General features: G+C 49.7%; 1 protein-coding gene across 5 annotated transcripts in view; it reads left to right on the top strand.

Annotated features, from left to right (window-relative positions):
* The first annotated feature begins 3,350 nt into the window (after positions 1–3,350).
* DYNC2I2 (dynein 2 intermediate chain 2) overlaps positions 3,351–24,156 on the top strand; it is a 29,516-nt gene continuing 8,710 nt past the window's right edge. For 2 of the 5 annotated variants that reach the window (XM_039474909.2, XM_074395421.1), the window contains exon 1: positions 15,753–16,673. In XM_039474909.2, the coding sequence (XP_039330843.1) occupies positions 16,596–16,673 (78 nt within the window). In that variant the 5' untranslated portion in view covers positions 15,753–16,595. Of the gene's footprint in view, positions 3,657–9,057; positions 9,999–15,752; positions 16,674–24,156 lie in introns of those variants that run through there. The other 3 variants (XM_039474907.2, XM_039474908.1, XM_039474910.2) reach the window with 3 other exon arrangements.

Raw genomic sequence — 24,156 nt, 5'->3', positions numbered from 1 at the left:
CCAGCCTGGACAACATGGGGAGACCACATCTCTACAAGAACACAACTATTAATTGGGCATGGTAGTGCACGCCTGTAGTCCCAGCTGCTTAGGAGGCTGAGGTGGGAGAATGGCCTGAGCTTGAGTAGGTGGAGGCTGCAGTGAGTCATGATCACACCACTACTCCAGCCTGGGTGACAGAGCCAGACCCTGTCTCAAAATAGACAAAAAAAATTAGGCTGAGTGGCCGGACGCGGTGGCTCAAGCCTGTGATCCCAGCACTTTGGGAGGCCGAGGCGGGTGGATCACGAGGTCGAGAGATCGAGACCACCCTGGTCAACATGGTGAAACCCCGTCTCTACTAAAAATACTAAAAATTAGCTGGGCATGGTGGCGTGTGCCTGTAATCCCAGCTACTCAGGAGGCTGAGGCAGGAGAATTGCCTGAACCCAGGAGGCGGAGGTTGCGGTGAGCCGAGATCGCACCATTGCACTCCAGCCTGGGTAACAAGAGCGAAACTCTGTCTCAAAAAAAAAAAAAAAAAAAAAAAAAAAAAATTAGACTGAGTGAGGAGGCTCACCTGAGGTCAGGAGTTTGAAAGCAGCATGGCCAACACGGTGAAACCCCATCTCTACTAAAAATACAAAAAATTGGCGGGGCATGGTGGTGGGCACCTGTAATCTCAGCAACTGGAGAGGCTTGGCTAGGAGAATCACTTGAACCTGGGAGGCAGAGATTGTTGTGAGCGGAGATAGCGCCACTGCACTCCACCCTGGGTGACAAAACGAGGCTCTGTCTCAAAAAAACAAACAGGCTGGGCGCGGTGGCTCAGGTCTGTAATACCAGCACTTTGGGAAGTGGAGTCGGGCAGATTATTTGAGGTCAGGAGTTCGAGACCAGCTTGGCCAACATGGTGAAAGCCTATCTCTATTAAAAATGCAAAAATTAGCCTGGTGTAGTGGCACGTGCCCATAATCTCAGCTACTTGGGAGGCGAAGGCACAAGAATTGTTCGAACCTGGGAGGAAAAAGGTTGCTGTGAGCTGAGATAGCACCACTGAACTCCAGCCTGGGCGACAGAGTGAGACTCTGTCACAAAAAAAATTTTTTTTTTTTTTTTTTAAGACGGGGTTTTGGCTGGGCGCGGTGGCTCACGCCTGTAATCCCAGCACTTTGGGAGGCCGAGGCGGGTGGATCACACGGTCAAGAGATCAAGACCATCCTGGTCAACATGGTGAAACCCCGTCTCTACTGAAAATACAAAAATTAGCTGGGCATGGTGGCGCACGCCTGTAGTCCCAGCTACTAGGGAGGCTGAGGCAGGAGAATTGCTTGAACCCAGGAGGCGGAGGTTGTGGTGAGCCGAGATCGGGCCATTGCACTCCAGCCTGGGTAACAAGAGCGAAACTCCATCTCAAAAAAAAAAAAAAAATAAAAGATGGGGTTTCACCATGTTGGTCAGGCTGGTCTTGAACTCCTGACCTCAGGTGATCCGCCCACCTCGGCCTCCCAGAGTGCTGGGATTACAGGTGTGAGCCACCGCACCTGGCTCTCAAAAAAAAAATAAATAAATAAATAAAAAAAAAAAATTAGCATCTATCCTTCTACATCATTTTTTAGAATTTTTTTATTTCAAGTATTTTGTTGTTGTTATTATTTTGAGACAGGGTCTCACTTTCTTGTCCAGGCTGGAGCATAGTGGCTCAATCAGGGCTCTCTGCAGCCTCAATTTACCTTTCTCCAGCGATCCTCTCACCTTGGCCTCCTGAGTAGCTGGGACTACAGGTGTGTGCCACCACGCCTGGCAAATTTTAAAATTTTTTTGTGGAGAGGGGGGTCTTGTGGCCAGGTGCAGTGGCTCACACCTGTAATCCCATCACTTTGGGAGGCTGAGGCTGGCAGATGACGAGGTCAAGAGTTCGAGACCAGGCTGACCAACATGGTGAAACCCCATCTCTACTAAAAATACAAAAATTAGCTGGGTGTGGTGGCACGTGCCTGTAATCCCAGCTACTCAGAAGGCTGAGGCAGGAGAATTGCTTAAACCCACAAGGCAGATGTTGCAGTGAACTGACTGAAATTGTGCCACTGCACTCCAGCCTGGGCAACAGAGCGAGACTGTCTCAAAAAAAAAAAAAAAAAAAAAAAAGAGGGAGTCTTGGTATGTTGCCCAGACAAGTCTCAAATTCCTGGGCTCAAGTCATCCTCTTTCCTTGGCCTCCCAAAGTGCTGGCCACCTCGTCTGACCTATTATTTTTTTAGCGATAGGGTTTTGCTCTGTCATCCAGGCTGGAGTGCAGTGGTGTGATGGTAGCTCACTGCAGCCTCAAACTCCTGGACTCAAGGGATCCTTACACCTCAGCCTGCCGAGTAGCTGGGACTACAGGCACGTGCCATCATGCCCAGTTAATTAAAACAATTTTTTTTTTGTAGAGACGGGAATCACAGTGTGTTGCTCAGGCTGGTTTCGAACTCCTGGCTTCAAGTGATCCTTCTGCCTTGGCCTCTCAAAGTACTGGGATCAGAGGTGTAAGCCACCCCACCCGGCCTATTTGTTACTATTTATTTTTATTTTTTTAGTCCTCAGGTCAGAATCTCCAATGTTATTTAATTTTAATTGTGGTGGGGTGAGGAGGAACCACATATGCATAAAAAGTAGTTCCTTCCTCAGGGTGAGAATTTAATTTTTTTCTTTTCTTTCTTTCTTTAGAGACGGGGTTTCACCATGTTGGTCAGGTTGGTATTGAACCGCTGACCTCAGGTAATCCACCCGCCTCGGCCACCCAAAGTGCTGGGATTACAAGCGTGAACCACCGTGCCCGGCCTTGGGTGAGAATTTAACAAGAGATGTTCTGGGCTCTTTCCCTGACACACAGTAGTCACTCATAATTTGGCTATTTGCTTTTAATTTAGATTTAATAAGCATTTTTCTGTAAAAGGCCTCGTTTGAGCTTCCCAACTTTTCAACCACATTTAGGATGTGCGGAGGCATATTTTTCATCATTCTACTGAGACAGAGGCTGAGGATCAAAGGGAGACCACTTGGCTTCGAGGTGGCAGTCAATTAGAGTAGCGCGGTTCTCGGGTCTTCTAGAAGCATCAGCTGCTCAGCAAGATCTGTGCGCCCAGGCCCAGAACTCCCTGTCCGGCGCGGCCGCAGGCTCCCGCCCTCGGCTCGCCTCGCCTCTGCGCTTGGCCGCTGAGCGCCATCTTTGAATCTGGCACCAATGCCTCACTTCCGCAGTTTTCCTCGCACAGCGGTAGTCGCATTTGCCCTGATCCTGCTTTTTCTGGGTACAGAGTATGCAAAACTGGTCAGACGTCGCTCTCTGGCCAAGAATAATCATTCATTTTCTTTACGGCCTTGCAGCTGGCGCTGCGACCAATTCAAACATGGCGCTGCAAGCCTCAGGTTCCCGGTTTCCGCTAATGGCGGCGTAGGGGCGAAGGTCACGCCTGAGTGGACCGGCGCGAGAGGGCGGAGCCGTCTCCATGGTAACCCGTGCGCCGCGCTGGCTGCTCAGCCCGGCGGGAAGCGCGGGTGCTGCGGCGCTGGCAAGCGGCGGGGCCGCGAGCGGCCCGGGGCCAGGGCGGCCGGGGCCGTTGCAGGATGAGACCCTGGGTGTGGCGTCCGTGCCCTCGCAGTGGAGGGCCGTCCAGGGCATCCGCGGGGAGACGGTGAGGGCGCGGGTTCCGCGCAGAGCTACGTGGGTGGGAATTCGCGGGCGCAGCGCGGCCCCCGGGCGGGTTCGGATGTCCCACCGTTTGCCTTTCCAGTTCATTGCGTAGAAACTAACGCAGAGGATACTCGCGGCCCGTTCTTTTAAATAACAACAAAAAATGGGAAAACAACACCTCTAAGGACTCCATGTTTTGAAAGATTTTGTGTGAACTGCAGTTTTTAAGCATTTCAAACAACTTTTTAGGTTTTCTTTCTTTCTTTTTTTGAGACGGAGTTTCGCTCTTGTTACCCAGGCTGGAGTGCAATGGCGCGATCTCTTGTCCCTCCTGGGTTCAGGCAGTTCTCCTGCCTCAGCCTCCTGAGTAGCTGAGATTACAGGCACGTGCCACCATGCCCAGCTAATTTTTTGTATTTTTAGTAGAGACGGGGTTTCACCATGTTGACCAGGATGGTCTCGATATCTCAACTTCGTGATCCACCCACCTCGGCCTCCCAAAGTGCTGGGATTACAGGCTTGAGCCACCGCGCCCGGCCTCGTTTTTGTTTTTTTTTTTTGAGACAAGGTCTCTCTCTTTCGCCCAGGCTGGAGTGCAATGGTACGATCTTGGCTCACTGCAACCTCAACCTGGGGTGCTTGATCGATCCTCCCACCAGAGCATTCAGAGTAGCTGGGACCTTAGACGCACGCCACCATGCCTGCTTGTTTGTTTCTTTTACTTTTTTTTTTTTTAAGAGTTGGGGTGGTCTCCCTATGTTTCCCTGGCTGATCTCCAACTCCTGAACTTAAGCTGTCCTCCCTCCTCGGCCTCTCAGGGTGCTGGTGGTGGTACTAGCGTGAGCCACTGAGTCCAGGCTTTTTTTTTTTTTTTTTTTTTTTTTTGAGACAGAGTCTTGCCCTGTCACCCAGGCTGGAGTGCGGTGGCACGATCTCGGCTCAGTGCAGCCTCCGCCTCCCAGGTTCAAGCGATTCTCCTGCCTCAGCCTCCCAAGTAGCTGGAATTAAAAGTGCCGGCCACCAGCCAGGGTAACGAGCAAAACTCAGTCACACACAAAAAAAAAAAAAAAAAAAAAAGTGCCCGCCACCACGCCCGGCTTTTTTTTTTTTTTTTGTATTTTTCATAGATCCAGGTTTCACCATGTTGGCCAGAGTGGTCTTGAACTCCTGATCTTGTGATCCACCTGCCTTGGCCTCCCAAAGTGCTGGGATTACTGGTGTGAGCCGCTGCGTCTGGCCTGTTTCTTTCTTTCTTTTTAATGCCCAAATTGCATCGTAAATTCTAGATAAGCCAGTTTTCCAGTTGTTTAATCAAACGTGCACAAAAGGAGGTTCTCTGATGAGATGAGGGGTGAGGCTGCTACGAGGTCACGGCTTCACCCAAGGGTCTGTGCGGACTTTGCACTCGGGCACCTGGCGTGTGCCAGGAGCTGTTCTGGGACTCAGAAAAGCAAACAGACATCTCTCCCTTCTGGACCTTACGTGGGGTGGTGGAAGGGGCTGTAACGTTAACAGTATATTTAACAAGTAGTGTTAAAAGGTGAATAGTGCCATGGACAGAAGAAAAAGAAGGCTGAAAGACTGGCAGGACTGGGTTGGGGATTGAGAGGGCGGTTTGCTGGATGGGCTACAGTGAGAGGGTGACATTTTAGCAAAGAGGAGTGATCATGGGCTGAGTGGATATCTGGGGTAGAGTCTCTAGGCAGATGAAAAGTCAAGTGCAAAGTAGGGTGCTGTGGCATGATGCCTGTGGACCCAGCTACTTGAGCGGCTGAGGCAGAAGGCTGCCGTGAGCCCAGGAATTCGAGGTTGCAATGAGCTGTGATTGTACCACGGTGCTCCAGCTTGGGTAACAGAGTGAGACCCTGACTCTACCAGGGAAAGAAAAAAAGTCAGGTGCAAAGGCCCTAAGGCAAATCTATCTGTTTGAGGAAGCAGGTGGGGCTGAATAGGAGTGAGGTGGAGGGAAGAGTGGTCCCAGGTGAGGTCAGAGAGGGTAAGGTAAGGAAAAGCAGGTCAGGTAGGGCCTCTCAGAGTATTGTAAGGACCGAGACTTTCCTCTGAGTGAAAATGAGCAGCACTGGGTGCTGCACATGTCCCAGAAGAGAATACTGAGGCTTAGCTTGCTGCACAGGTGGTCGAACCTGCAGAGAGGCCAGATCCTCCTCAAAGCCGGTGAGGTTTCCATGAAGTCTTACTCTTGTTGAAAACTGATGGCTTTCTTTTTTTGAGGGGTGGGGATGGAGTCTTGCTCTGTCGCCCAGGCTGGGGTATAGTGACGCGATCTTGGCTCACTACAACCTCCTCCTCCCGGGTTCAAGCAATTCCTCTGCTTCAGCCTTCCAAGTAGCTGGGACTACAGGCACATGCTGCCATGCACGGCTAATTTTTTGTATTTCAGTAGAGTTTTGGTTTCACCCTCTTGCCCAGGCTGATTTCGAACTCCTGAGCTCAGGCAATCCGCCTGTTGAGGACAGATTTCTTACTGCAGGCCTATAAGTCTGCACAGCTGAAGCCAGGATCTGATCTGGCTTCCAGTCACTTCCCACTTTGCTGTGCTGCATAAGAACTGTTTTCTTGGAAAGCCAGGACAGCGGGTGCTGTAGTTAACTGTCCGTCCTTATTGCAGGTCAGTTGATGATTCAGATGCACTGGCTTTTAAACAACACTCAAAATAGCTCTTGTTTGCTGAACATTTCTAGAAGATTCTAGGTTGGGATGGGGCTCGGTGGCTCCCACCTGTAATCCCAGCACTTCAGGAGGCTGAGGCGGGTGGGTCACCTGAGGTCAGGAGTTCAAGACCAGCCTGGCCTCTCTACTAAAAATACAAAAAATTGGCCGGGCGCGGTGGCTCAAGCCTGTAATCCCAGCACTTTGGGAGGCCGAGGCAGGTGGATCACGAGGTCGAGAGATCGAGACCATCCTGGTCAACATAGTGAAACCCCGTCTCTACCAAAAATACAAAAAAAAAAATAAGCTGGGCATGGTGGCACGTGCCTGTAATTCCAGCTACTCAGGAGGCTGAGGCAGGAGAATTGCCTGAACCCAGGAGGCGGAGGTTGCGGTGAGCCGAGATCGCGCCATTGCACTCGAGCCTGGGTAACAAGAGCGAAACTCCGTCTCAAAAAAAAAAAAACAACAAAAAATTAGGTGAGTGTGATGGCGCGCCTGTAATCCCAGCTACTCTGGAGGCTGAGGTGGAAGAACTACTTGAACCCAGGAGGTGAAGGTTGCAGGGAGCCGAGATTGTGCCACTGCCCTCCAGCCTAGGCCACAGAGCTAGACCCTGCCCCCCCCACCCCCCAAAAAAAGCCACTGTGCCTGGTTGAAAATGATTCTAATACTTGGGTGTGAAGGCTTTTACCTGTAAGGGTGGTTCACTTGAGTCACAGTCAGCTCTTGTCTTACCTAAGGAAATTCTTTCTTTTTCTTTTTTTTTTTTTTTTTTGAGACGGAGTTTCGCTCTTGTTACCCAGGCTGGAGTGCAATGGCGCGATCTCGGCTCACCGCAACCTCCGCCTCCTGGGCTCAGGCAATTCTCCTGCCTCAGCCTCCTGAGTAGCTGGGATTACAGGCACGCGCCACCATGCCCAGCTAATTTTTTGTATTTTTAGTAGAGATGGGGTTTCACCATGTTGACCAGGATGGTCTCGATCTCTCGACCTCGTGATCCACCCGCCTCAGCCTCCCAAAGTGCTGGGATTACAGGCTTGAGCCACCGCGCCCGGCTCTTTATTTTTCTTTAAGACGGGGTTTCACCATGATGGCCAGGCTGGTCTTGAACTCCTGACCTCAGGTGATCCACCCACCTTGGCCTCCCAAAGTGCTAGGATTACAGGCATGAGCCACCGTGCCCAGCAGGAAATTCTTATATGTTGTAAGAATGTTTCAATGGCCAGAAGAAGGTAGTAAGTTACTTTTTCCTCTCCTCCTTTCCCTTTCTTTTATTCTCTCTGTACTCTTCCCTTCTCCTCCCTCCCTCCCTCCCTCCCTCCCTTCCTTCCTTCTGGCTCTGTCTCCCAGGTAGAAGTGCAGTAGTGCCATCTTGGCTCACTGCAGCCTCGAACTTCCAGGCCGAAGCTATCCTCCTGCCTCAGCTTCCTCAGTAGCAGGGACTACAGACACACACCACTGTGCCCAGCTAATTTTTAATTTTTTTTTTTTTTTTGAGACAGAGTCTCTGTTGCCCAGGCAGGAGTGCAGTGGCATGATGTGGGCTCACTGTACCCTCTGCCTCCTGGGTTCAAGTGATTCTCTCCTGCCTTAGCCTCTCTAGTAGCTGGAACTACAGGTGTGCTCCACCACACCCAGCTAATTTTTGTATTTTTTTTTTTAGTAGAAATGGGATTTCACTGTATCAGACAAGCTGGTCTCAAACTCCTGACCTTGTGATCTGCCTGCCTCGGCCTCCCAAAGTGCTGGGATTACAAGCGTGAGCCACCGCACCTGTCCTATTTTTAAATATTTTAATAGAGATAGGATCTGGGTCTTACTTTGTAGCCCAAGCTGGTCTCAAATTCCTGGGCTCGAGCAGCCTTCTTGCCTCAGCCTCCCAAAGCGCTGGGATTATAGGTGTGAGCCCCTGTGCCTGCCCAAGTTGCTTTTTCTTTCTTTCTTTCTTTTTTTTTTTTTTTTGAGACAAGAGTCTTGCTCTATTGCCCAGTCTGGAGTGCAGTGGCGTGATCCAGGCTTACTGAAACCTCTGCCTCCCAGACTCAAGAATTCTCAAGCCTCACCCTTCCGAGTAGCTGGGACTAGAGGTGTGTACCAGCTAATTTTTATTTTTTGTTTGGAAACAGGGTCTCGCTCTGTTGCCTAGGCTACACTGCAGTGGTGTGATCTTGGCTCACTGTGACCTTCACCTCCCTGGTTCAAGCGATTCTCATGCCTCACCCCCACCACGCCCAGCTAATATTTTATATATATATATATTTTGAGACAGAGTTTCGCTCTTGTTACCCAGGCTGGAGTGCAATGGCGCGATCTCGGCTCACCGCAACTTCCGCCTCCTGGGTTTAGGCAATTCTCCTGCCTCAGCCTCCTGAGTAGCTGGGATTACAGGCATGAGCCACCATGCCCAGCTAATTTTTTGTATTTTTAGTAGAGACGAGGTTTCACCATGTTGACCAGGATGGTCTCGATCTCTCAACCTCTTGATCCACCCGCCTCGGCCTCCCAAAGTGCTGGGATTACAGGCTTGAGCCACCGCGCCCGGCCATATTTTATTTTATTTTATTTTACTTTTTTTTGAGACGGAGTTTCACTCTTGTTACCCAGGCTGGAGTGCAATGGCGCGATCTCTGCTCACCGCAACCTCCGCCTCCTGGGTTCAGGCAATTCTCCTGTCTCAGCCTCCTGAGTAGCTGGGATTACAGGCACGCGCCACCATGCCCAGCTGATTTTTTGTATTTTTAGTAGAGACCGGGTTTCACCATGTTGACCGGGATGGTCTCGATCTCTCGACCTCGTGATCCACCCGCCTCGGCCTCCCAAAGTGCTGGGATTACAGGCTTGAGCCACCGCGCCCGGCCCATATTTTATATTTTTAGTAGAGACAGAGTTTCATCATGTTGCCCAGGCTGGTCTCAAACTCCTCTGCCTGCCTTAGTCTCCTAGAGGGCTGGGATTACAGGTGTGGACCACTGTGCCTGGCCCACCTGGGTAATTTTTGTATTTTTAGTAGAGATGGGATTTCACCATGTTGGCCAGGCTGGTCTTAAACTCCTGGCCTCAGGTGATCCTCCCACCTTGGCCTCCCAGAAGAGGAGAATTACTTGAATCCTGGAGGCAGAGGTTGCAGTGGGCCAAGATCTCGCCATTGCAATCCAGCCTGGGGAGACTCTGTCTTTAAAAAAAGTTGGCCGGGCACAGTGGCTTGTGCCTATAATCCCAGCATTTTGGGAGGCTGAGGTGGGCGGATCACGAGATCAGGAGTTCCAGATCAGCCTGGCCAATATGGTGAAACCCTGTCTCTACTAAAAAATATAAAAAATAGTCAGGTGCAGTTGCTTATGCCTGTTGTCTTAGTTACTCGGGAGCCGGAGGCAAGAGAATCGCTTGAACCCAGGAGGCGGAGGTTGCAGTGAGCTGAGATCGTGCCACTGCACTCCAACCTTGGCAACAAAGCGAGACTGTCTCAAGAAAAAAAAGATATCTGGCTGTGGTAGCGGGTGCTGTAATCCCAGGTACTTGGGAAGCTGAGGCACGAGAATCGCTTGAACCTGGGAGGCGGAGGCTCCAGTGAGCTGAGATTGTGCCACTGCACTCCACCCTGGGTGACAGAGTGAGACTGTCTCAAACAAACCCAGCATGTGTTACTTTGGTGTATCAGCCCACAGCAATGGTACGCTTATTCCATCCGCATCCCTAACACCGTGCATTCATAGGTCAAAGTTCTGGTTCACAGACCCTTCCCGGTAGGAAGTTCAATGCTGGCTAAAGTGTTTGTAATCAACCAGGCCTTCAGGGATGGCAGCTCCAGTGAGATGATGGTAGAAAGCAGCAACTTGTTGGTTGTTACTTTTCTGGACACTGAATGGAGAATCTTTAGACTTTTGCTCAAGTTTTCACTTGTGTTTACCAGTCTATTCTTGATACTTTATTTATTTATTTATTTATTTATTTATTTATTTTGGAGGCAGTCTGCTCTGTTGCCCAGGCTGGAGTGCAGTGGTGTGATCTCAGCTCACTGCAACCTCCGCCTCCCGGGTTCAAGTGATTTTACCTCGGTCTCTCGAGTAGCTGGGACTACAGGTGTGCGCCAACATGCCTGGCTAATTTTTGTAGAATTTGTTTCTTTTTTTTTTTTTTTTTTTTTTTTTTTTTTTTTTTTTTTTGAGTCCGAGTCTTGCGCTTGTTGCCCAGGCTGGAGGTCAGTGGTGCAATCTTGGCATACAGCAACCTCTGCCTCCTGGGTTCAAGTGATTCACCTGCCTCAGCCTCCCAAATAGCTGAGATTATAGGCATGCACCACCATGCCCACCTAATTTTGTATTTTTGGTAGAGATGGGGTTTCTCCATGTTGGTCAGGCTAGTCTCAAACTCCTGACTTCAGGTGATCTGTTCGCCTCAGCGTCCCAAAGTGCTGGGATTACTGGTGTGAGCCACTGTGCCTGCTGTATTATTATTATTATTTTTTATTGAGACAGAGCTCTCTGTCACTCAGGCTGGAGTGCAGTGGTGTGATCTCGGCTTACTACAACCTCTACCTCTGGGTTCAAGCAATTTTCCTGTCTCAGCCTCCTGATTAGCTGGGATTAGAGGCACATGCCGCCATGCATTGCTGATTTTTTGTCTTTTTAGTAGAAACGGGGTTTCACTATGTTGCCCAGGCTGGTGGTCTTGAACTCCTGAGCTCAGATAGTCCACCTGCCTTGGCCTCCTAAAGTGCTAGGATTGCAGGCATGAGCCACCATGTCCAGCCAATTTTTGTATTTTTAGTAGAGGCAGGGTTTCAACATGTTGGCCAGGTTGGTCTCAAATTCCTGGCCTCAGGTCACCTGCCTGCCTTAGCTACCCAAAGTATAGATGTTACCGGCCTGAACCACCTCAGTGGGCCTACTCTTGGTACTTTGTTTTTGTGTGTGTGAGACAGATTCTTGCTCTGTCGCCCAGGCTGGAGTGCAGTGGTGCGATCTCAGCTCACTGCAGCCTCTGCTTCTGGGTTCAGGTGATCCTCCTGCCTCAGCTTCTTGAGTAGCTGGGATTACAGGCCGCACACCACCACATCTGGCTAATTTTTGTGTTTTTAGTAGAGACGGGGTTTCACCATGCAGGCCAGGCAGTCCCGAACTCCTGACCTCAGGTGATCTGCCCACCTCTGCCTCCCACAGTGCTGGGATTACAGATGTGAGCCACCGTGCTCAGCACTCTTGGTACTTTCTTACTGGTCTTGTTGTTCCTCTGGTTCTTCCGTGATTTCTGAGCCAATCTGGTCAGTTTCTGTGCCAATCTGCTGAGAATGCTCAGTACTTTGGGTGGCCTGGTTCAGGCTTCCGGTACCTTGCAGGAGCATTGCCCTTTGAGACTGTAGCCGATCCACGTGCTCATTCTCTGCAGCATGTGTGCCATATTTCACGTCTCCTCAGCCTCTAGGTGTGGCTTTCCAAGGTGTGCTGCTCACCTCCTGATAGTTTGGCAAGGTCCTTCCAGTAGGTTGGTTTTTTGAGACAGTCTCACCCTGTTGCCCCGCCTGGAGTGCAGTGGTGCCATCTTGGCCAACTGCAACCTCTGCCTCCCGGGTTCAAGCCATTCTACTGCCTCAGCCCCTTGAGAAGCTGGGACTACAGGTGCCTGCCACCACGGCTGCTTAATGTTTGTATCTTTAGTAGAGACAGGGTTTCACCGTGTTGGTCAGGCTGGTCTTGAACTCCCGACCTCAAGTGATCTGCTCACCTTGGCCTCCCAAAGTGCTGGGATTACAGGTGTGAGCCACCATGCCCGGCCCTTCTGGTAGTTTTCTTTTTTTTTTCTGGTAGTTTTCAAGTTTAGACATCATGGGGTTACGGAAAGATAGAGGTGCATAATGTAGCTCCCCTTCCGTCTCTGCCAGCTTTTAATTTCTTTCCTGTTGCTTTTCATCAAAATCTCTGATCAACTTCTCTTTGGTCCCCACTGCACCCAGCAGCTGCTTGGGCACCCCTTGTAGGCCTTCATGGAGACCATGGAAGTTTTTTTTTTTTTTTTTTTTTTTTTTTTTGAGACGGAGTTTCGCTCTTGTTACCCAGGCTGGAGTGCAATGGCGCGGTCTCGGCTCACCGCAACCTCCGCCCCCTGGGTTCAGGCAATTCTCCTGCCTCAGCCTCCTGAGTAGCTGGGATTACAGGCACGTGCCACCATGCCCAGCTAATTTTTTGGATTTTTAGTAGAGACGGGGTTTCACCATGTTGACCAGGATGGTCTCGATCTCTCGACCTTGTGATCCACCCGCCTCGGCCTCCCAAAGTGCTGGGATTACAAGCTTGAGCCACCGCGCCCGGCCTAATTTTTTGTATTTTTAGTAGAGATGGGGTTTCACCATGTTGACCAGGATGGTCTCGATCTCTTGACCTCGTGATCCACCTGCCTCAGCCTCCCAAAGTGCTGGGATTACAGGCTTGAGCCACTGCGCCAGGCCTGCCCAGCTAATTTTTTAAGAAGTTTCTTGTAGAGATGGGTTTTAACTGTGTTGCCCAGGCTGGTCTTAAACTCCTGACCTTGAGTGATCCTCTCAAAATGGTAGGATCCCTACATGTTTGAGTCACTGCACTTTATTTATTTTTGAGACAGACTCTCGCTCTGTCACCAGGCTGGTGTGCAGTGGCTTGATCTCGGCTCGCTGCGACCTCTGCCCTCAGGTAGCTGGGACTACAGGCACACATTACCACACCCAGCTAAGTTTTGTATTTTTAGTAGAGATGGGGGTTTTACCATGTTGGTCAGGATGATCTCGATCTCTTGACCTTGTGATCTGCCCACCTCGGCCTTTCAAAATGCTGGGATTACAGGTGTGAGCTACCGCACCCAGCCTACTACACCTTTTTTTAACTTTTAGCAGGAATTTTTTTTTTTTTTAATGTATTAAAAGAGTCTCGTGCCGGGCGCGGTGGCTCAAGCCTGTAATCCCAGCACTTTGGGAGGCCGAGGCGGGTGGATCACGAGGTCAAGAGATCGAGACCATCCTGGTCAACATGGTGAAACCCCGTCTCTACTAAAAATACAAAAAATTAGCTGGGCATGGTGGCATGTGCCTGTAATCCCAGCTACTCAGGAGGCTGAGGCAGGAGGATTGCCTGAACCCAGGAGGCGGAGGTTGTGGTGAGCCGAGATCGCGCCATTGCACTCCAGCCTGGGCAACAAGAGCAAAACTCCGTCTCAAAAAAAAAAAAAAAAAAAAAAAAAAAAAAAAAAAGAGTCTCGTATTGTGCAGGGTGCAGTGTAATTGTTATTCACAGGTATGATCATAGCATACCTTCTGGGCTCAAGTGATCTTCCTGCCCCAGCCTCCCGAGTAGCTGGGACTAAACATGTACGCTGCCATGCCTGGCTGATGTTTTATTTTCTGTAGAAACAGTGTCTTGAATAGCATCTTGGCCTTTTGGCTAAGATCGAGTGTAGTGTCTTGACTGGATGTGGTGGCTCACACCTGTAATCCCAGCACTTTGGGAGGCGGAGGTGGCTGGATCACCTAAGGTCAGAAGTTCAAGATCAGCCTGGCCAACATTGCAAAACCCTGTCTCTACTAAAAATACAAAAATTAGCTGAGTGTGGTGGCAGGTGCCTGTAATTCCAGCTACTCGGGAGGCTGAGGCAGGAGAATTGCTTCAACCTGGGAGGTTGCAGTCAGTTGAAATTTCGTCACTGCACTCCAGTCTGGGTGACAGTGAGACCCTATCTCAAGAACAAAGAAAAATACGGTGTTTGGCCTGACTTGACTTTTCTTGCCACATCCCTATCCTTTTAGAGGGAGAGTGTACTGGACCTCGATTTTCTATCTGAGTTTGAGGGTGCAGATCGTTTTTATTAGTGGATTGTCCCTGGACCAGTAACTGGATCTCTCTTCTGTGAAGTCTGATTGTTAGAATGCTTCTTAAGGGATTGAATGGGGCTGCTGAGCAGAAAGCTCCGTGAAAGCCAGTGCTGTTGGCCTGGAGCTTCTGAGAGTCAGTGACTGCCCCACTGTCTCAGCTGAGGGTGCCTCCTTATCCCTCTTCTCCAACGTAGTCAACACTGGAATGCCCTGGAAAGTATTGAAAAATGTGGGCTCCTGGCTTCTTCTTGCAGTTACTGTGACCACTTTGGATGTGGTATGACCTTGGAATCTGGTTTTATAAGATCTCCTCAGATGATTCTAATGCATAGCAAAATTTGAGAACCACTAGTTTAATCCAGCTGCTTTCCAGTAGAGTTATTTTTTCTTTTTCTTTTTTTTTTTTGAAATGGAGTGTCTCTCTTGCCCAGGCTGGAGTGTAGTGACACAACCTCTGCCTCCTGAGTTCAAGTGATTCTCCCACTTCAGCCTCCCCGGTAGCTGGAATTACAGGTGTGTCCCACTATGCTTGGCTATTTTTTGTATTTTTAGTAGAGATGGGGTTCATCATGTTGGCCAGGCTGGTCTCGAACTCCTGACCTCAAGTGATCCTCTCACCTTGGCTTCCCAAAGTGCTGATGATCTGGTTCTGTATCCCAGCCTGGAGTACAGTAGTGTGTGATATAGCTCACTGCAGCCTCAAACTCTTGAGCTTTAGTGATCCTCCCATCTCAGTCTCCAGAGTAGGTGAAACTACAGGTGCCTACCATCACACCTGGCTAATTTGGAAAATGTCTGTAGAGACAGGGGTCTTGCTTTGTTACCCAGCTGATCTTGAATTCCTGGCCTCAAGTGAGCCTCCCACTCAGCCTCCCAAAGTGCTGGAAATACAGCTGTGAGCTACCATGCCTGGCCTGTATTTTAACAAGTGTGTAATTCATAGACATCAAGTATAATGCCAGTATGCAATCATCACCACTCTTTAGAGAACTTTTTCTTGATGGGGGGCGTTTTTGATATTCAGGTCTATTTCCAATGATGTTACCTCCTTGAGGGCAGGGGTGAGTCTCCTGTAGTAGTTTTTTTTTTTTTTTTTTTTTTGAGACGGAGTTTCGCTCTTGTTGCCCAGGCTGGAGTGCAATGGCGCGATCTCGGCTCACCGCAACCTCCGCCTCCTGGGCTCAGGCAATTCTCCTGCCTCAGCCTCCTGAGTAGCTGGCATTACAGGCACACGCCACCATGCCCAGCTAATTTTTTGTATTTTTAGTAGAGACGGGGTTTCACCATGTTGACCAGGATGGTCTCGATCTCTTGACCTCGTGATCCACCCGCCTCGGCCTCCCAAAGTGCTGGGATTACAGGCTTGAGCCACCATGCCCGGCTCTCCTGTAGTATTGAATGTCCCAGGTGCACCTAGGAAACAGAGTTGAATGGTTTCTTGTGTGCCCTCACCCCTGGGCAGGCCTCGACTGCATCTCTCCTCCTCGGAATTAACTGAGCTGCCTATCTCGGGGACTTAAGTGAGCACCTCTTCTGGACTGGCTGTAGCTTCTGGTCTAGCAGATTCTCTGTTTTTTTTTTTTTTTTTTTTTTTTTTTTTTTTTTTTTTTCTGAAACAGAGTCTCATTCTGTCACCCAGGCTGGAATGCGATGGCACAATCTCGGCTTACTGCACTCCACCTGTCAGGTTCAAGCGATCCTCGCACCTCAGCCTCCCTAGTATCTATGATTACAGGCGCTCACCAACACTCCTGGCTTTATTTATTTATTTATTTATTTATTTTTAGTAGAGATGGAGTTTCACCATGTTGGCCAGACTGGTCTTGAACTCTTGACCTCAAATGATCTGCCCTCTTCTGCCTCCCAGAGGGCTAGGATTACAGACCTGAGCCACCGTGTCTGGCCCTGCCTGGCTCAGGAGATTCTCTAGCATATGGCACCTCCTGCTGGAGCGGGCTTGTTTGAGACAGAGTCTTGCTCTGTTGCCAGGCTGGAGTGCAATCTTGGCTCACTGCAGCCTCTGTCTCCTGGGTTCAAGCGATTCTCCTGCCTCAGCCTCCTGAGTAGCTGGGATTATAGGCATGTGCCACCATAGCTGACTAATTTTTGTATTTTTAGTAGAGATGGGGTTTCGTCATGTTGGCCCTGGTGGTCTTGAACTTCTGGCCTCAAATGATTCTCCTGCTTCGACCTCCCAAAGTGCTGGGATTACAGGTTGGAGCCGTTGTGCCCAGCCAGTGTTTAGTTTTTATTCAGTCAGAGAAGCCTGGGACTTTCAGCCCAACTTGTGACTTGGGTAGGCGGTTTTCCAAGACAGGGGTCCTTGTGGACTTTCCAGGAGACATCCCCCCTTTCTGGGCCTCAGTTTCCTTCCTCTGAGAGGCAGGAGTGTTGACGTTCTGTGCCTCTCCATGGCTGCAGGCTCTCTTGGGCATGGAGAGCTGGCTTCAGGCTGCAGAGGATCCCCGGGGCTTCAGACTCAAGAGGATGGACCCTACTGGTCTTGCTTTGGTAATTAATGTTCTCTGATTCCCTCCGAAGACCTCCTGGTGTGATTTCATAAAGGCTGTCCCAGCCCTCTGTATTCCCCTGAACACACGTTCTAGGTGTGTGAGGCCGGCTCTGGGCCCTGTGTCTTCAACACTCCACTTAGACAGGATCCTGACCCCCCGGCCCTATTTCTTTCTCTGCCTTCCCAGGGGGCTGATTGGAGCCTCACCTTTGTGCCAGTCACACAGTGCCTGGCATGGTGGCAGGTTATGGACTTGGGCCTCATCCCCAAAGGGATCTCAAACCATGGGAAGCTGACTTAGGTATCCTGGAGCACAAAGAATAATGGTGGCTTCTGACCAATTCACAGACAATTTGCAGGTGCAATGTTACCAGTTTAAATGTTTTCTTCTTAAATTTTTCTTAGTATTTTGGCATTTGTTACATTGTTTGCCTGAATAATTAAGCAGCAAAATAATATTCATCAATATACCTGAATATGACTGCAGAAGGGTGTGCTAGCCAGGCACGGTAGCACAAGCCTGTAGTCCCAGCCACTCAGGAGGCCCTGGTTGGGAGGATCACTTGAATCCAGGAGTTCGAGACCAGCCTGGGCGACATGGTAAGACTCTGTCTCTACAAAAACTTTAAAAATTAAGGCTAGACGGCTGGGCGCGGTGGCTCAAGCCTGTAATCCCAGCACTTTGGGAGGCCGAGGCGGGTGGATCACAAGGTCAAGAGATCGAGACCATCCTGGTCAACATGGTGAAACCCTGTCTCTACTAAAAATACAAAAAAATTAGCTGGGCATGGTGGTGCGTGCCTGTAATCCCAGCTATTCAGGAGGCTGAGGCAGGAGAATTGCCTGAACCCAGGAGGCGGAGGTTGCGGTGAGCCGAGATCGCGCCATTGCACTCCAGCCTGGGTAACAAGAGCGAAACTCCGTCTCAAAAAAAAAAAAAAAAAAAAAAAAAAAAAAAAAAAAATTAAGGCTAGATGACTCATACTTGTAATCTTAGCACTTTTGGAGACCAAGGTGGGAGGATCAGAGTCTAGGAGTTTGAGATCAACCTGAGCAACACAGTGAGACTTCATCTCCACGAAAAAGAAAAAAATTGCCAGGCATGATGGTACATGCCTGTAGTCCTAACTATTTGTGAGGCTGAGGTGTGAGGATTGCTTAAGCCCAGGAGTTTGATGCCACAGTGATCCATGACTGTCAGTGTACTCCAGCTGGGCAACATAGTGAGACCCTGTTTAAAAGGAAAAACCTGGCCTGGCACGGTGGCTCACACCTGTAATCCCAGCACTTTGGGAGGCCGAGGCGGGTGGATCACGAGGTCAAGAGATCGAGACCATCCTGGTCAACACGGTGAAACCCCATCTCTACTAAAAATACAAAAAATTATCTGGGCATGGTGGCGCGTGCCTGTAATTCCAGCTACTCAGGAGGCTGAGGCAGGAGAATTGCCTGAACCCAGGAGGGGGAGGTTGTGGTGAGCCAAGATCACGCCATTGCACTGCAGCCTGGGTAACAAGAGCTTAACTCCATCTCAAAAAAAAAAAAAAAGAAAAAGAAAAAGAAAAAACCCAGCCAGGTAGCCATACCTATAGTCCCAGCTATAGGGAGAAAGTAGAGGCTGAGGTAGGATTGCTTGAGCCTGTGAGATCAAGGCTGCAGTGAGCTGAGACTGCAATTGTATTCTAGCGTGAGCAGCAGAGTGAGACCCTGTCTCTGCAAAAAAAACCAAACAAACAAACAAACAAAACTGCCAATTCTGAAGCAGTTTGGATAATTTTTTTAAAAATTTTTTGAGATGGAGTCTTTTTCTGTCCCTCAGTCTGGAGTACAGAGGTGCAATCTCAGCTCCCTGCAACCTCTGCCTTCCGGGTTCAAGTTATTATCCTGTCTCAGCCTCCCGAGTAGCTGGGATTACAGGCACATGCTACCACACCGGCTAATTTTTGTATTTTTAGTAGAGACAGGTTTTCACCATGTTGGTCAGGCTAGTCGAACTCCTGACTTCAGGTAATCTGCCTGCCTTGGCCTCTGAAAGTGCTGGGATTACAGGCGTGAGCCACTGCTCCTGGCCTTTTTTTTTTTTTTGAAACCAAGCCTCACTCTGTCACCCAGGCTGAAGTGTAACCTCTGCCCCCCAGGTTCAAGCGATTCTCCCGCCTCAGCCTCCTGAGTAGCTGGGACTACAGGCATGTGCCACCACACCCAGCTAATTTATGTATTTTTAGTAGATAAAGGATTTCACTATGTTGACCAGGCTGGTCTGGAACTCCTGACCTCAAGTTCATCTGCCCACCTCTGCCTCCCAAAGTGCTGGGATCCACCACATCTGGCTGGATAATTAAAACACACATACACACCCCGCCCACACATACACACCCCCACACACCCCGACACACCTTGCCTTCTCTGGACATTTTAGCTTGTGGTTGTGATTGTCTATTAATTTTTATGTTGAGACATTTGTGTAGTATCTCTTAGACACATTGTTTGGAGTATATCAGATGTGATCATAGGCACACCTCAGCAATACTGTGGGTTCAGTTCCAGAACTGCAGTAAAACAAATACCGCAATAAAGTGAGTCACAGGAATTTTTCCGTTTCCTGGTGCATGTAAAAGTCATGTTTACACTATATTATTATCTGTTAAGTGCAATAGCAGGTCTGCAGAAAAAATAAACATTCATAATTAAAAATGCTTTAGGCAAGGTGGCTCACAGCTTTAATCCCAGCACTTTGGGAAGCTAAGGCAGGTGGATGACTTGAGGTCAGGACTTCAAGACTAGCCTGGCCAATAGGTGAAACCTCGTCTCATAAAACTAGCCAGGCGTGGTGGTGCACATCTGTAGTTCCAGCTTACTTGGGAGGCTGAGGCAGGACAATCGCTTGAATCTGAGAGGTTGAGGTTACAGTGAGCCGAGATTGTGCCATTGCATGCCAGCCTGGTCGACAAAGCTAGACTTCATCTCAAAACAAACCAACCGAAAGTATTGCCCAAACTAACAATTATCTGAACCTTCAGCGAGTTGTAATCTTCTTTGCTGGTGGAAAGTTCTGGCTCAATTGGGGTGGCTATGGCAGTCCCATAAAATAACAATGAAGTTTGCCGCATTGATTGAGTCTTTTCTTCACAAGACACTTCTCTGTAGCCTGTGATGCTGTTTGATGGCATTTTACCCGCAGTAGAACATCTTTATTTTTTTTCTAGACCGCGTCTTTCCTTGTCATGGGTTCAAGCAATTCTCTCACCTCAGTCTCCCAAGTAGCTGGGACTATAGGGACGTGCCACCATGCCTGGCTAATTTTTAAGTGTTTTTGTAGAGACGGGGTTTCCCATGTTGCCCAGACTGGTTATGAACTTTTGGACTCAAACAATCCACCTGCCTTGGCCTCGCAAAGTGTTGGGATTACAGACGTGAGCCACTGCGCCTGGCCAGTGTTTGTATTTTTTTAGTAGAGATGGGGTTTCACTGTGTTGGCTAGGCTGGTCTTGAACTCCTGACCTCAAGTGATCCACCTGCCTTGGCCTCCCAAACTGCTGGGATTACAGGCATGAGCCACCGCACCCAGCCAATTTTTGTGTGTGTGTGTTTTTTTTTTTTTTTTTTTTTTTTTTTGAGACGGAGTTTCGCCCTTGTTACCCAGGCTGGAGTGCAATGGCACGATCTCGGCTCACCGCAACCTCCGCCTCCTGGGCTCAGGCAATTCTCCTGCCTCAGCCTCCTGAGTAGCTGGGATTACAGGCACGTGCCACCATGCCCAGCTAATTTTTTGCACTTTTAGTAGAGACGGGGTTTCACCATGTTGACCAGGATGGTCTCGATCTCTCGACCTCGTGATCCACCAGCCTCGGCCTCCCAAAGTGCTGGGATTACAGGCTTGAGCCACCGCGCCTGGCTTTTTTTTTTTTTTTTTTTTTTTCTTTCTTTCAAGTAGAGATGGGGTTTCACCAGGTTGGCCAGGCTGGTCTCCAACTCTTGACCTCAGGTGATCTGCCTGCTGCGGCCTCCCAAAGTGCTGGGATTGCAGACATGAGCCACCACGCTCATGATGGGATAGCTGGCGGGTGAAGCAATCGTATCACACACAGCATTTATCGATGAAGTTCACCGTTTCGTGGGCAGAATTTGTGGTGCTGCAAAACAATTACAGTAGTACATTGAAGATCACTGAATCACAAATCACTATAACAGATGTATATTAAGAATGAATAGCCGGGCGCGGTGGCTCAAGCCTGTAATCCCAGCACTTTGGGAGGCCGAGGCTGGTGGATCACGAGGTCAAGAGATCGAGACCATCCTGGTCAACATGGTGAAACCCCGTCTCTACTAAAGATGCAAAAAATTAGCTGGGCATGGTGGCACGTGCCTGTAATCCCACCTACTCCGGAGGCTGAGGCAGGAGAATTGCCTGATCCCAGGGGGCGGAGGTTGCGGTGAGCCGAGATCGCGCCATTGCACTCCAGCCTGGGTAACAAGAGCGAAACTCCGTCTCAGAAAAAAAAAAAAAAAAGAATGAATAAGTAGCCGGGCGCCGTGGCTCACTCCTGTAATCCCAGCACTTTGGGAGGCCGAGGCGGGTGGATCACAAGGTCAAGAGATCGAGACCATCCTGGTCAACATGGTGAAACCCCGTCTCTGCTAAAAATACAAAAAATTAGTTGCTCATGGTAGCGCATGCCTGTAATCCCAGCTACTCAGGAGGCTGAGGCAGGAGAATTGCCTGAACCCAGGAGGCGGAGGTTGCGGTGCGCCGAGACTGCGCCATTGCACTTCCAGCCTGGGTAACAAAAGCAAAAACTCTGTCTCAAAAAAAAAAAAAAAGAATGAATAAGTTTGTGGGGGGCCGCAGTGGCTCATACCTGTAATCCCAGCACTTCGGGAGGCCAAGGTGGGTGGATCACAAGGTCAGGAGTTCAAGACCAGCCTGGTCAAAATGGTGAAACTTTGTCTCTACTAAAAAATATATATAAAAAATTAGCCAGGCGTGGTGGCACTCGCCTGTAATCCTCACTACTCTAGAGGCTGAGGCAGAGAATTGTTTAAACGTGGGAGGCGGAGGTTGCAATGAGCTGAAATAGCGCCACTGCACTCCAGCCTGGGCGACAGAGCGGGTCTCCGTCTCAAAAAAAAAAAAAAGTTTGAAATATTGTGAGAATTACCAAAATGTGGCAGAGGCACAAACTAAGTGCATGCTGTAGGCTTGTGCAGTGCAGTGGTGCTGGGATCCTTGTTTGTGAAAAGTGCTACATCTGCAAAGATTGTGACACAGAGTGCAGTGACACGAGGTACGGCCAGGCTTCCAGCATGTTTGGGAGAGAGCGCCATGAATGACTAGGATGCAGTTTACTGTTGTCAGGTCAGACAACTTAGTGGCCGGTAGGTTGGCCTGGCAAGGTGGCTTTTGCTTGTAATCCCAGTACTTTGGGAGGCTGAGGAGGGAGGATCGCTTGAGCCCAGGAGTTGGAGGTAAGCTTGGGTAATATATTGAGGCCCTGTCTCCATAAGAAAAACTTTTTTTCTTTGTTTTTTCTTTTTTTTTTTTTTTTGAGATGGAGTCTTGCTCTTGTTGCCCGGGCTGGAGTGCAGTGGCATGATCTCAGCTCACTGCAACCTCTGCCTCCTGGGTTCAAGTGATTCTCCTGCCCCAGCCTCCCGAGTAGTTTGGATTATAATTTCGCACCACCAGGCCCAGCTAATTGTTTTTTTTTTTTTTTTTGAGATGGAGTCTCACTTTTTTTTTTTTTTTTTCTGCAGAGCTAGTTGAGGTTTTATTTTGGACCCCAAATAAAGCAATTGAAGACTGGGCTCGGTGGCTCTCACCTGTAATCCCAGCACTTTGGGAGGCCGAGGTGGGTGGATCACGAGGTTGGGAGTTCAAGACCAGCCTGGCTAAGATGGTGAAACCCTGTCTCTACTAAAAATATAAAAATTAGCCGGGCGTGATGCCAGGTGCCTGTAATTCCAGCTACTCAGGAGGCTGAGTTAGGGAATTGCTTGAACCCGGGAGGCAGAGGTTGCAGTGAGCCGAGATCATGCCACTGCACTCCAGTCTGGGCAACAGAGCAAGACTCTGTCATTAAAACCAAACCAAAACAAAACAAAAAACAGCAATTGAATTGTCTTGCAGCTGGAGGCATGGGCAAGGGGTTCCCAGGCAGTAAACTCCCTGAAGGTGGGCTGCGGGCTAGGGCTGAGCCTCAGGCGGGTCTCCTGTTCCCCGTGCTCCCCAGCACAGGGGCCTCCATCACGGGCTTTGGGGCAGCCACAGGAGGTGTAGACTGGGAGGGGCTGCTGCAGCTGTTCACTTGAGCAGGATGTCAGAGGATGCAGACACCAGCTTCCCATTTCGGGTCTCAATTTTCTTCACAACATGGCCCTGCTGGAGCTGATGTGGCTGAAGAAGCTGGAGCCCAGGTTGTAGCTGAGGCTGGGGCTTGGGAGGCGGCCATAGGCTGAGCTCAGACCACCTGTATAGCCATTGGTGGTCTTTGTATGAATACTCAACTTCTGCATCCCAGACAACAGAGTCTCTGTCGCCCAGGCTGGAGTGCAGTGGCGCGATCTCAGTTCACTGCAACCTCCGCCTCCCGGGTTCAGGCAATTCTTCTGCCTCAGCCTCCTGAGTAGCTGGGATTTAAGACTTAGCTGGGGCTGGGCAGGGTGACTCACGCCTGTAATCCCAGCATTTTGGGAGGCCAGTGCGGCCATGGATCACACGGAGAAACTCTGTCTCTACTAAGAATAAAAAATTAGCTGGGTGTGGTGGCGCATGCCTGTAATCCCAGCTACTTGAGAGGCTGAGGCAGGAGAATGATTTGAACCTGGGAGGCGGAGGTTGTGGTGAGTGAGATGGCACCATTGCACTCCAGCCTGGGGGAAATTTCTTCTCCAAAAAAAAAAAAAAAAAATCAGCCATGCACGCTGCTGTACACTGGTAGTCCTAGCTACTTGGGAGGCTGAGGCAGAAGGATCTCCTGAGCCCAGGAGTTGGAGAACAGCCTGGGCAATATAGTGAGATCCTGTCTCTACAAAACCTTTTTTTTTTTTAACATGCAAATGGGGTCTTGATATGTTGCCCAGTCTGGAGTGCAGCGGCTATTCACAGGCACAACCCCTCTACTGATCAGTACAGGAGTTTTGACCTGCTCAGTTTCCAAGCTGGGCTGGCTCACCCCTCCTTAGGCAACCTGGTGGTCCCCTGCTCCCGGGAGATCACCATAGTGATGTCATACTTAGTGTGGACACCTGATCGGCATAGTGCGCAACAGCCTAGAACTCCTGGACTCAAACAATCCTCTAGCCTCAGCCTCCTGAGTAGCTGGCACTACAGGCACACGCCACTGTGCCTGGCACAAAAAAACATTAAAAAAAAAACCTGATATGGTGGTTGTGTGCCTATAGTCCCAGCTACTTGGGAGGCTGAGGTGGGAGAACTGCCTGAGCCTGAGAGGCAGAGGTAAGTTGCAGTGAGCTATGACCACT

The sequence above is a fragment of the Saimiri boliviensis genome, chromosome 2 (assembly GCF_048565385.1).
Source record: "Saimiri boliviensis isolate mSaiBol1 chromosome 2, mSaiBol1.pri, whole genome shotgun sequence".
Lineage (NCBI taxonomy): Eukaryota > Metazoa > Chordata > Mammalia > Primates > Cebidae > Saimiri > Saimiri boliviensis.
This window is presented reverse-complemented; position numbering and strand designations above follow the sequence as displayed.